The sequence below is a fragment of the Mobula hypostoma genome, chromosome 1 (genome assembly GCF_963921235.1).
Source record: "Mobula hypostoma chromosome 1, sMobHyp1.1, whole genome shotgun sequence".
Lineage (NCBI taxonomy): Eukaryota > Metazoa > Chordata > Chondrichthyes > Myliobatiformes > Myliobatidae > Mobula > Mobula hypostoma.
Genome location: NC_086097.1, coordinates 142,272,711 through 142,286,734, shown reverse-complemented (window position 1 = coordinate 142,286,734; position 14,024 = coordinate 142,272,711). Strand labels below are relative to the sequence as shown.

The 14,024-nt window shown below is 40.5% G+C and overlaps 1 protein-coding gene across 7 annotated transcripts in view; it reads left to right on the top strand.

The window, feature by feature from the left end:
- LOC134351033 (microtubule-associated protein 4-like) overlaps window positions 1–14,024 on the top strand; it is a 317,873-nt gene that overhangs the window by 83,740 nt on the left and 220,109 nt on the right. For all 7 annotated transcript variants that reach the window (XM_063057031.1, XM_063057058.1, XM_063057050.1 and 4 more), the window contains 2 exons: window positions 8,349–8,625; window positions 11,281–11,349. In XM_063057031.1, coding sequence (XP_062913101.1) covers window positions 8,367–8,625; window positions 11,281–11,349 — 328 coding nt within the window. In that variant the 5' untranslated portion in view covers window positions 8,349–8,366. The remainder of the gene's footprint in view (window positions 1–8,348; window positions 8,626–11,280; window positions 11,350–14,024) is intronic.

Here is a 14,024-nt window from a genome sequence, read left to right as displayed (position 1 = left end):
TTTTTTTTTTGCACGTTGTGTGTTTGATCTTTTTGAATAGATTCCACAGTGTTTTTTTTCATGGCTGCAGGAAAGTGAAACTCAGGGTTGTATAAAGCATACTTAATTTGATAAGAAATGTACTTTGAACTTTGAATCTTTGAACCCTATGCAGTAGTTGATATGCAACCCGATAGCATTCTTCATTACTTAAGGCTTGCTCTCAAGAACTAGGTGTGCCTGTCTGACCAGGCATTTAATGTTTACAAGACCAGCATCAAAACAGCATAAAAGCATCCAAACTATGGCACAGAAAACAAAATTAATCTGATCTAATACAGCTAAATCTCAATCCATAATGGAACATTAAGTGATAGTGCAATCAAGTGGCGTGCACTCGGCACTTACATTCACCAATACCCCATTTGCTGAGTGTGTGCCGCTTGAATGGTCTATTCTTAGCAGTAGTGGTAGCAGAGGACAGACATGTTGGTGTGGGAAGGGGGAGGGAGATGCACACTAAAGGATAGCATTCCACCTGGGTAGTGTATAACGTGACCATATGAACATTGAATTCTCCACGTTCAGGTCTCTTGCTCCCTTTGTGTTTGTTTCTGTCTTTTTCGGATCTGCTCAGTTCCTCTCACGTGGCCTCTTAGTGCTCAGTTTCTTTCTCCTGCTGCAATTACTCCATCTGCCCATCATAAAAAAATGCTGGCCACCAAGTCTCCCTCCCCTCCTCTGTTCCCATTTGCCCACATTACCTACCTTATTTGGTTCTAAGTTCCACCCTCCTTTCCTTTCATATTTTATCATCTTTGTTACCTCCACCTATCACCTGCCAGTCTGTTTCCACCCTTCCCTCTCTCCTTCATCTCACTCCCATCTGCCAATCAATCCAAGTATAGATTGAGGTAGTTTTTTCCCCACCTCTCCCATCACCTTTTTATACTGGCTATCTCTGCTCACTCTAAGTCCAGACGGAGGGTGTTGACTCAAAAATATAAATTATCCATTTCCTTGAATGAATGCTGCCTGCACTGTTGCGTTTGTCCAGCAGCTAATTTTTTTTCCACTCCAACTTCCAGCATTTGCTGTTCCTTCTGTTTCCAACAAGTCTAATGCTGTGCTGTTGGCCTTCAATATCAATACTATTACTAAGTCTGCTGCACATCTTGTTTAGAAATTTGACATGTACTGTGTCTATGAGAACAGGCCAGATACTGGATACTGTATGGCAAATTACTTGCCTCCTGATACAGAGCTTTTCTACTTACTACCTACCAGGCACAGATTAGGATTGTGATACTCTTCACTTGCCTGGATGAACGCAGCTTCATCAATCGTCATCTAGGGCAAGGGCTCCCAACCTGGCGTCCACGGACTTCTCGGTTAATGGCAGGGGTACATGGCATAAAAAAGATTAGAAATCCATAATCTAGGGAAGGAGCTTTCTCCTTTTACTCCACCCATCACCCTAAATGTTGTCTATCACTGGTTGATTCCAGCTGTGCCGAGTACCATCTATAAAATATGTGGCAGGTAATTGCTTAGGTTATTTTTTTTTACTTTCCAGATATGTAGCATTTACCATTAAGTAGAAAATTTTGGGCATGGGAAACATCACCGTCTGCACTTTGCCTCCATTTCTATGGCTTGGAAATATATTGCCATTCTCTCATTATTGCTGGGTCTAAATCCTGCAACTTGCTCCTGTAGTGCTACTGGGGAGGAACTTAAGAATGTTAGTAACATGAAAAAAAATATAGGGACTTGCTTTATAGAGGAAGCAATTCAAAATTGAGGAAATAATCCAAGCTAGGACAAGTTTGTAAAAACCATGTCGTGAACAAGTTTATTAGAATCTCTTTAACATATGATGCTTTTCAATATTTTGACTTTTGGCTACTATATGTAGAAGTGGTGTTAAATGAGTTGAGACTTGGGGAAAAGTGTTAGGCAACATAGAAATTTATATTTTTAATAATGCTATGAGATTTGCTACATTTTTAAAAAAAATCACACGGTTTCAATTTCACAGTTTCAATTTCAATTTCAGGGGTGAAGCCTTTAATTAAAAAATGTGCTTTTCAGTTAATATAACATTTCAGTGTTTGGTTTGGAATCTATGGTGAGTTGATCATTGTATGTTAAATACCATTTCTTTCAAGAAATTGGTATTTGCCAGAAAAGATGCACATGTAAATAATTAAAAATCACCAGGTTTGTCAATAGTGAAAATAAATACTGCCGTAGATGCAGCTTTGCTATAATGTATATTGAGTTGCTGCATTGCAGAGCTATCTGTGGTACCTATTTAAGGATTAGAGCTGTGTTGGAATGAATCTTTTATCATGTTTTATCATGTTATTGGCATGGCATAATGATAACTTGGTCTGATTATGACTAAAGGCAGTAAGGGTGAATTATCCTATAATTAAAAGGCAAGATGTTCTGTACCATTATAACTTGGTGCTCAATGCTGTCAAGACAGTGGAAATGAGGATTGACTTCTGTTGACAATCCCCTATCTGCCCCTTCTTGGAAATTATTGGTCAGGCTGCATCTGTGGTCGCGTCATTGAAATTCCTGAGGGTCTACCATAACCAGTACATTGACGTGGGACAAGCACGTTACACTCATCACTAGGAAAGCCCAGCAGAGATTTTTCTTCCTACACCAAGTTTAGGAAATTTAACAGCTCAGGATGTATCCTGATGAATTTTTACTCTGCCATCATTGAGAGTGTTGTAACCACCTTTATCAGCATGTGGTTTCCTGCTGCCTCCTACCTCCCCCAAGTCCAGGTTGCAGTAAGTGTTTCACTCAGCAGAGAAGGTCCAGTGTTGGCTCTAAGCTACTGATATTAAAAGACCTGTTCATCGTCAGAGTGAAGAAAAGAGCTGGAAAAATTACTGCTGACTCCACCCACCCTAGCAGTCATCTATTTACCAAATTGCCTTCGGGGAGACACTACGAGTGTATCACCACCAGGACTACACATCATCACTAAAGCTTCTTCCCTGTAGATATCTAACTTCTCAATAAAACTTGGGTGTAATACTGTAACTGTCCCTGCACGGCATTCGTTAAATGGTCTTTCCTGCCCTTGTTCTGTGATAATTATTTATTCTGTTCACATGTTCACATTTAAGTTGGGCTGTTGATGTTTACGCTAGCTGTTGATTGCTCTTGCCTGTTTGCATCTATTGTTTTGTAAATTGTTGGTTGCTTTTGTGTTGTCTGTTGTGTTATTGTCCTGTGTTTTATCTTTGGCACTGAACCACACAAAATTCTGGTATGTTTTGCATACTGGCAATAAAGTGATTCTGTTTTGATTCTTACAGCTGAAGAGTATTTACGTTGTGATCCAATATTCCTTGTTCTTCTTGCATTGATGGCGGTTGGGAATCAATACATTTTTGGGCTCTGTAAGAAGTTAAAGCTGTGTATGGATATATGTATGTAATATTTCATCTGGATGCAATTTATTAAAAATCTCAGATTTTTTTTTACCAAATGACATCTCGTTTTGGTGAATTTTGCTTGTATTGTACACCAGGGTGCTCTCTTCAGTTACCTGATGAGATAACTGTTGCTTTTAGACAGGAGCAGATGTTGTTAGGTGGTGCCCAACCTTCCTAGGGTGTTTTGAGCCTTAACCACTACACTCTCCAGTTGACAGGTCAGCAGTGGTGGCCAAGTCACTGCCTATCTGCTTCTGACTTCCAGCTCAATTCCTCTCACCTGCTCCATATCCAGCAAGAGGCTCTTTCTGCTCGCTCCCCCATCCTGTGAGCTGTTTGGTTCATGCTCTTTTTATCAAGGCAGCAGCCTCCATACCGACCTTGCCAGGAACCCTCTACAGCCAATCTCCATGGGGAATAGTGCAAGAGTGCAGGGACAAAGGATGGCAGATGTGACTACGGACTGGTGCTTCAGGACCTTCCTCTTGTGAGCCTCCTTGCATCCTTTCTCCCATGGTACTGTGTGCTCCACCAGGGTGATTTTCTTGTCTTCAGTGGACCACAGTACAATATCTGATGGAAATATGGTTTGTAGCACCTCCAGGAACTGCAGCTTCCTCCCCACATAAACCCTTATCTCCATGATTTAGCAGATTGGATTTGGGCTTCTTTGATATGACTGGTGTGGCCCTTTCCTTGATGAAAATTACTGCCCTGTTTGCCCCCTGGCAGTTGGAATCTTTTTACACCTCTTCTGCTCCAGTGTATTGGTGAGGGACAATAGAACCTTGTGGCACCACCTATACTTTCCTTGTGTTAAAACTGTTTTGCAACCTGACAGTACGTGTTCCATTGAACCCACTGATCGCAAAAAGCAGTTAGCATCCTCTCTCAGGCCCCATGTGTGCAACTGTGATGGTGTAGGAGAGTGTCGTACATGGACCTCAGGAGGAAAGAAATGTGAATGGGCTCCAGTCTGCAGAACTCTGTCCAAGTAATCTTGCGCTTGGGAAGATCCTATTTTGTCCTGGAGCCCTGTGACCCCAGCTCCACTGCCTTCAACACCTGCCTTTTGTCCTTGTGGTTCTATACCTCTGCCTGGTCCATGTCACGCCTACCCCTTGCACTTGCACTTCCCTGTCGTTGGAAGTGTGCAGAACTGCGGCCTTGCTGTCCCATGCATGGGTTGCCAATAATGTCTCTCAATTGCAGGGAACTCGCTGCCTGATCTGTGGCCGAATTGGCAGCCCTTTTTCGTCCCAATCTTGTTGTCACTCCTGCTTGGTTTATTAGCTTGTCATTGGAACCTCTGAGTTAACACAGTTTTGCACTTTGCCACCTTTAACTCCTCCACCACCGATGACAACGGCAGCTGTAGCTGGCCTGATCTTATCTAGAGCCCCACTGAAGAAAAACTTGAAGGGATCCCCAGCCACCTTCGCAGGTGCTTGTTGACTTTCCTCTGTCTTCTACAGTGGTCATGGGGAACTTGTACACTGTGAAAAGCCAGAGCAGCCTTGGTAGAACACCATGTTGGAATAGCCATGCCTTAAATTTACCAGGGAGTCCAGTTTTGTCATTCTTCTTCAGCCACTCTTCAGTATGCTTTACAGTGTCAGTGATGTTGGCACTGTCCATCACTGGACATTAAACTACTTTCCAAGACACTTTACTGAGTTGTCCTCTGTGGATGGAATGACTTCTCCCTGTATTTAGAGATTGAACTTGCTAGTAACCTTGACCTTTTTGATCACCATGCATCTGGATAACTTGATCTTGAAGGTTATCTGAGCCCAGGTATCTCCATTGTCCAGGTTTTCCAATACCCATCTTGCTTGGACATGGATGACATTACAGTAACCACTGCAACCCATGAACACCAGTATTGCAGGTTGCTGGATGCTGGGTTCCAACACTGGGCCTCAGGTTACGTCTGCTGCTGCTGATATGAGGAGGTTCATACCCATGACAAACAAGATGGTACAGCCAGTTAGAATCCCTTTTTGGAGGCCTTGCCACCTGGTTGTAAAGTGGGCTGAAGTGAAGCATCGCTGGTGACCATGTCTTGCGATACTGGCAGGATATGGTAGTTGACCAGGCCAACCTGGATGAGGACATGTGGAACTGATCTGTAGGCATTGGCTAGGTCTAATCATACAACTGTTAGGTTGCCTTTCTTCTGCCTAGCCTCGTGGAACAATTGCTGATTATTGAGGTGTGTTCAAGACACTCAGAAAAATTTGATGCCACCTTTCTGGATGGATGTGTTGATGTAGTGATTCTTCATTAAGTAAGAACTCAGCCGTCTTGTAAGCACCAAGGAGAATATCTTGTACCCTATGCTAAGGAGAGAGATTGTCCTAAACTGGATGATTGTGGAGGAATCATCTTCCTTGGTAACAAATTATCCTTCAGCCATTTTCCAGCTTGGTGGGATGGAGCCTTTGGTCCAAATCTTCCTCGTTATCTTCCACATCTCAAGAGTATTGTGGAAAAGATGAGCAAATCCTGGCAGGTTTGTGGAAACACATATTCAGAAGGAGGAGATCCTTCATGTGGTAGATGACGTGCCAAATCACCTAAGCATCCACTAGAGAACTTCCGAGCTTGAGGTTGGGGTCAGAGACTTTCCAAACTAGGCAGTGGGAAAGATATACCATCACCTTTACATTCTTCTACAAATAATGATTTGTTGTGAGTTGCTGTGTCATCTTTTCACGAGATTATAAATCCCAAATCTTTGGTGTGCACAGGACTTATAGACCAAGTCAACAGGTGTTTTAAGATTATGACCAAAACTTTAGAAGCTTTGAATAATATTTTTAATAAAGGTGATGACATTTTCATCATATTATACCAGAGTAATTAAATGTCTGAATCTCTAGAATGAGGTGTGTACCTGATGGTCTTCTGATTTGGGACTTTTGGGTGAGGTACAGAAGAATGGCCTGTGAAAGTGCACCAAAACAGTATTTTGCAACTTCGAAATAAAAGAATTAGTAACATAGAGGAAGAATTGGTGAAGTATAGAATTACGTGCAAGGCGTTGAGCTAAGTATGGATGAATCCAAGTAAATACTGACTAGGTACAGACAGACGATGCAGAAAATCGGCTGCTGTTCACATTTTAAAGATGGTTAGGTTTATTATCACTAGTACAAAAAAGAATAGTGATGTAGTGTTCATCGGTTGGTAGAGGGAAAGAAGCTCTTCTGTGTCTTCAGGCTCCTGTACCACCTCCATGATTGTAGTAATGAGAAGAGGGTGGGTCCTTGATGGTGATTGTTTCTAAATAATGGATGCAGCCTTCTTGAAACACTGCCTTTTGAAGATGCTTTCAGTGGTGGGGATGTTAGTGCCCATGATAGAGCTGGTAAGGTCCACAATGCTCTTTCAATCCAGTGCATTGGAGCCTTCATGTCAGGCAATGATGCAACCAGTCAGAATGCTCTCCACAGTATAACTGTAGAAATTTGTTAGTCTTTGGTGACATACCAAATATCCTCAAACTCCCAATGAAGTGTTGCTGCTGAAGCGCCTTCTTCGTGATTCAAATTTCACATGGTGAATTGGAGCCATTGTAGAATGGATAAACTTTGCTAGTTTTGAAACAAGCTGTCATACAGGGCATTATATTTAGTCTACCATTAGTATTTTTTAATCTTTTATTTATATATTTTTATTTATTTATTCTTGGACAATTCAAATCAACAAACAAGAAACTTTCATTCCTATTCCGATACATCAATCCATGGCCGCCTGTATTGTTGCGATAAGGCCACACTTAGGGTGGAGGAAGAACACCTTGTATTCCGTTTGAGTAGCCTCCAACCTGATGGCATGAACATTGATCTCTGGAACTTCCGGTCATTCATTCATTCATTCATTCATTCATTCATTCATTCACATTCTCATTCTCATTCTCTCTCTCTCTCTCTCTCTCTTTCACCCCCCCCAAAAAATTCCCTGTCCCCTTTTTCCTCTCTCACTTTATCTCCTTGCCTGCCTATCACCTCCCTCTAGTGCTCCTCCTCCCCCCTTTCTTTCTTCCATGAACTTCTGTCCTCTCCTATTAGATTCCCCATTCTCCAGCCCCATATCTTTTTCACCAATCAACTTCCCAGCTCTTTACTTTATCCCTCCCCCTCCAGGTTTTACCTATCATCTTGTGTTTTTCCCTCCCCTCTCCCCAACTTTTAAATCTACTGCTCATCTTTTTTTCAGTCCTGCTGAAGGGTCTCAGCCGAAACATTGATTTGCTACCTCGCCTACTGAGTTCCTCTAGAATTTGGTGTGTGTTGCTTACAATTCAAATCAAATCAGGTTTTCCACTCTTTTTTTTTCCCTCTGACTTGAGAGAATGATAGAGAAAAGTGCAATCAGAAATGAGAGCAGCTTGTTCAGTATTATCTCTGCTTTGTAACTTGTTGAGGAAGGTCCAGTAAGAAAGAAACATAAATATAAAAGGAAATATTTGACTAAAAGCTGCATATGGTAAGAGCAATGTCCAGCCAGAGTGGATCTGATTGATTAATTCTATTGTCAGTCAAGGTTTTGTGTATGTGATTCATATGTAACTGTCCACAGTTTTTTAAAAAAAAAGTTGTTTTCTTCAGTAAATTGATTTGGTCTACAGTATAACAATCCTATTTCGTTGCAAGTCAAATACCCTGGCTCAATGCTAGCTCATTGGTTGATGCAGCACTGTCAATATCCATTATTTATATATGGATAGGAGTACCACTGTTGGATTTGTAAAACCACATATATTGTTGCCACCCTTGCATGCTTGCTAAGTAGATACATTGCCAAATGTTTAAATAGTGATAATTTCTTTGAGAAAGCAATTTCCATAATATATCATTTGATAAAATATTAAGCTTTCTTTTTGTCTTCTTTCAGGACACAGTTGTACTTAAGATGGCTGACCTCGATCTGGTTGATGCACTACATGAAAGTACACCCAGTGTTGAATTGGAAGTTAAAAGAGATTTCCTTTCTTCTCTGGAGGCAGAGAAATATGATGATGTTGTTGGAGAAAGCGTGACAAAAGAAAGTTATGTTCCATTGCTGGATGATGAGACAAAATTGTCCCCTTCAGAGGCTGAAGGGAAAGCAGTGGGAAATTTGTGTAGCGACACTGTACCCGAACGAGAAGCTGGCGGACAATTGGCAGAACGTGAGTGTGTGGATGATATAAGCCTTGGGTTTGGCTATGTATTGAAACCTAACTGTAGCACTTGTTTATTGAATCTTGTAATTTGATTGCTTATGAACATCTTTATGCAGCAGGCTGTCTTGTAATAGACACTAAAAAGTAGTACAATTGCATGATTTCACTTGCGCTCCACATCTTGTACCTACACTGACACAGTCACTGTCCTATTTCCATATGCCCTGCTGCTACCTAGAAGATTTCCTCTTACCAAGAATCACTGTCACTTTATCATTTCCTGTCAGTACCTTATGTACAGATACTCCTGCATCTAGCGTCATTTTATGTACATACAATCAATATATATAAGCTAATCTTTGTATATATGGATATATTCAAACTTGTACATTGTTTTATAGGATAGCTTTTATATTTGTAAATATTGTGTTTTTATTATTATTGAGCTCTTTATGCTTATTTTGCATCAGATTTGCAGTAACAATCATTTCACTTTCCTTTACACGTTTTGAAGAATGACAATAAACAAATTTGAATCTTGAATGATTACCTGAAGGCATAGATGGAAATGAAAAACGGCTGTTCAATGTACATCTGTTACTCTTGTCAATCATTTACAGTTCATTTAACTGTACAAGGTTCTGAATACAGATTTAATTTCCAAGTATGAAAATAAGAAAACAATACTCACTTTCATAGTTCTGATGAAGAGTCCCTGATCTCAAAATGTTGGCAGTTTCTCTTTCCACTGATGCTGCTTGACCTGCTGAGTGCTTCTAATATTACCTTTGTTTTGGATTTCCATCAGTTTTTTTTCCAACCAGCTTAGCCCTTTGACATTCAGTTGAATCATGCTCTTTGTTTCACATCCCACGATATCATTATTTAATAAAAACCCTATTCGTCAAATGTCAGCTGTTACAGCATCAGCAGTATTTTGAGAGAGAATATTAATGATTCTATGTGTTGTTGTCCTCATAAGTATTCACTTGGTTTGAAAATGATTTGTACCAACCACATCGTAGATACTGAAATGACTCAAATCTTGGAACCACAGACTTGGCCAAAGAAAGTGTAGACATTTCTTTGCAGGTCAGCTGCCTGTTGGTAGTGGTTCTGTTATTTGCTTCATTCTCTCTTTTTAGCTTTGAGAGCTTCCCTTTGAAGTGACTCACTGGCTGTGGGTCATTTGGCACAAATGAGAGCAAATGAAGACTGGCTTTTCCTAGTTAATGATGCTTTCATTGGTTTTCATGAGAATAGCTCCTCACTGGGATCTCTGATCATGGGTGAGCTTGAGAACAGAGATTTGTGTAGAGAAATAATAACAAAATTTGACATCAGCATGCAATACCTGTTACAGCAGTGTTAGTGCACAAGGATGATCGCATTCGTGCAGCATTCTTTCCAAAGTTTTTTCATGGTTTAATTGCAGAGCCATTGGACATTTTGCAGCTGTCTTCCCATCATTGACCATGAAATACTTTTAATGCACACTTGCCATTTTTGTCTTGGCTGAGATTATCTAAGCCAGATCCATTGCTTTGTTAGCAGGTCACCAGATATGATGAATCTAAACCTTGGAATTGTTTTGTCACTCCTTAGCTCAACTGCACAGAAGCCATTATAGCGCTTCAACTGAAATTATCTTAATACTGTTGTATATGTATTCCTAGCTTTGGTGATTTCAGCCTGACTGAATTTACTTTGCTGTTTGGGTTTAACTTGCTGAGCCCTCATCTAATGACCAATTTTTCTTGATAAAGTGATCTCTTGCACTTCAAGTGCACTCAGAAAGTCATGACCAGACTGAACCAAGCAACCCATTTGGAGAGGTGAGGTATGAATAGTATTGGTAGAGGGACGAGAAGAATATGTTTTGGAGAAGGAGCTGTGGCCCTCAAGATTTGATGTTGTCACTTCTAGTGGAGGATTATTTATTTAGAGATATTGCGTGGTAACAGGCCCTTCCAGTTTAGTCTATGGCTGACTAATTACATCTATGTGACCAATTAATCTATGAACCTGTAAGACTTTGGAATGTAGGAAGGAATTGGAGCACCTGGAAGAAATTTGCAGAGTTATGGAGAGAACGTACATTTGCAAGAAAAAGTTTGTGAACCCTTTGCATTTATCTGATTTTCTGCATTAATTGTTGATAAAATGTGGTCTGATCTTCATCTAAGTCACAATAGTAAACAAATATGATCTGCCTAAACTAATAACACACAAACAATTGTACTATTTGTCAATACTGAGCGCACCATTTAAACGATCATCACAGTCTAGGTTCAAAAATTATGTGGACCCTCCTATTATCTGTGGAATTCTCTGCCACAGACAGCAGTGGAGGCCAAGTCCATGGGTATATTTAAGGCAGAAGTTGATATATTTAAGGCAAAAGTTGATAGTTTCCTATCAGTCAGGGCATCAAAGGATATGGCGGGAAGGCAGGTGTATGGGGTTGAGTGGGATCCAGGATCAGCCATGATGGAATGGTGGAGCAGACTCAATGGGCCGAATGGCTTAATTGTGCTCCTGTGTTTTATGGTATTTAATACCTGGTAGAGCCTTCACTATTTTAAGGACTATATTGAGCATGCGCTGTGCCATGCTATTCATGTTTTGCAGTAACTGATAATTGTACGTGAAATTTTACAGGTTCTGCAGCAAGTGAGCAAGGACCAGGTGAGCTGCCCAATGGGGAACATGGTGAAACAGGTAGCACAGGTATGTTTGAACTGGAAACTTCCATATCAACAGGAATCCATGTGGGAAATCCTCGCTAACAATTTTGGACCTGTTGTTCCTTGTCTTGGGAAAGAGATTTTGTGAAAAAGAAAACTATACTCTATCAGTTTTCTTCTGATTCTTATTAGAGTAAGATTCAAAACATGCCTTTAACCTCTTCTAGTTGATCATTATGAATGTGGAAACAATGAATGACCAAATTATTTTGCCCTCTGGGCCTTGAGGTAGGATGTTTGCCTGTCTTGGCCTGTGAGTGCATGGTTCAATTTCATTGAAGGACACTGAAAATCAGTAGATCCAAAAGCACTTAGCATATTTTCCCCTTTAAACCCAGGATCTTCTGAAGCTGCTGGCTATGCTCCTAAAGCTGCATTAGTGAGTTCTTACAAAATGAGTTAGTTTGCTCTTCTGACTAATGAGTACTCTTTAATCAGTTGAGCCATTGACATGTATTCTGTTTTTTTTGTGTTTTTGAAAGAGCAGTGTTACAGATTTTAAACATTTTCAAAGCTGAGCAATGCACTAATTTGAACTCCACAACAATATTTTTCTGTATAGTGCTTTAATTATATTAGAGATTTTTATATTTTAAAAAAGGGTGCTATTTAACAGGGATTACAGTGGTTATGGATGAATAAAATGGAAGACAGTGCCTTGAAAAACCTATTTTCACATCTTACTGTCTTATTTTCTACATTTAAAATGTATTGAAGTAGGATTTTTTGAGCTAACCTACAAAACATTGTGCATCTTGTCAAATCAAAAGAAAAATTCCACCAAAAATTTACTAAAAATTAAAAAAAAACAACAAAATTGTGAGGGTGAAAAAGTATTCATCCTTTTTGTGATTGCTGCGCTAACTTTTGAGTGGGTACCTTACCCACTTACCCAATTTGTTGATGTAGAAAATTGGAGTATCACATAAGGGGGGAGAAAACACTCCCTCTGTCTAAGGCCCAGTAGTATGGTAGAAGAGGTTTGAAGAGATTTGGTGTTTCATCTAAAACACTCAAGCTTCTATAAATGCACCATGGAGAGCATTCAGGCTGCGTCACTGTCTGGTACCGTTCGGGGGGCGGGGGGGAGTGGTGTCACTGCACAGGACTGAAAGAAGCTACAGAAAGTTGTTACATTAGTCAGCTCCATCTTGGGTACTAGTCTCTGTAGTACTCAAGACATCTTCAAGGAGCGGTGCCTCAGAAAGGCGACATCCATTATTCAGGACCCCCATCACCCAGGGCATGCCCTCTTCTCATTGCTACCATCAGGAGGGAGGTACACATGCAACAATTCATGAACAGCTTTTACCCCTTTGCTATACGATTCCTAAATGGATATTGAACCCATGAACGCTGTCTCACTTTTTTTAATAGACATTATTTCTTCAAGGTACGTTCAGTGCCGTTAAGATGAACTTGTACCCTTTCCCAGATTTGTGCTTCTCTATTATCGTTTCCCTGCCTCGTCATGAATGCTCTTTTGTCTTCATTTTGGTTTGGTTTGTTGAATATCGCAGAATCAAATTTATTAATGTTGACTTTTTTAATGTTGAATTGACTTTATTTCTTACATCCTTCACATACATGAGTAAAAATCTTTACGTCTCCATCTAAATGTGCAATCATAGTAATTTATAATAAATAGAATAATCAATGTAATATAGAGGACATTCAAATTAGCTTGAGTTCATCAGTTTGATGACCTGGTGGAAGAAGCTGCCCCGGAGCCTGTTGGTCCTGGCTTTTATGCTGCGGTACCGCTTCCTAGATGGTAGCAGCTGGAATAGATTGTGGTTGGGACAGTTTGGTTCCCCGATGATCCTACACACCTGTCCTTGTAAATGTTCTGAATCATGGGAAGTTCCCATCTAGAGATGCACTGGATTGTCCATACCACTCTCTGCAGAGTCCTGCGATGAAGGGAGGTACAATTCCCACACCAGGCCGTGATGCAGTCAGTCAGGATGCTCTCAATTGTGCCCCTGTAGAAAGTTTTTAGGATTTGGGAGCCTATACCAAACTTCCTCAACTGTCTGAGGTGAAAGAGGTGCTGTTGTGCCCTTTTCACCACACAGCTGGTGTGTACAGACCACGTGAGGTCCTGGGTGATGTGGATGCTGAGGAACTTGAAGCTGTTTACCCTCTCAACCCCAGATCCATTGGCGTCAGTAGGGGTTAGCCCGCCTCCATTCCTTCTGTAATCCACAACCAGCTCCTTTGTTTTCGTGACGTTGAGGAAGAGGTTGTTATTATTACCAGCATGTGTAATGAAATTTGCTAACTTAGCAGTTCAATGCAATACATGATATTACAGAAATAAAAAATAAATTTACATATAAAAATTTGTTTATTTCTATGTTACCATGTATTGAACTGCTGCTTAACAAATTACATGGCACATACTGGTGATAATAAATCTAATTCTGCGATATTCAACAGACTAAACCAAAATGAAGTGAAAAGAGCATTCATGACAATGCAGGGAAATAATAGAGAAGCACAAATTAAGGAAGGGTACACCTCAAAGGCACTGAACATACCTCGGAGCTCAGTATAGTCTATTATTGGGGGGAGGGGGGGAATATGAAACCACAGCCACGAGAAAATCTGCAGGTGCTGGAAATTCAAGCAACACACATCAAAGTTGCTGGTGAA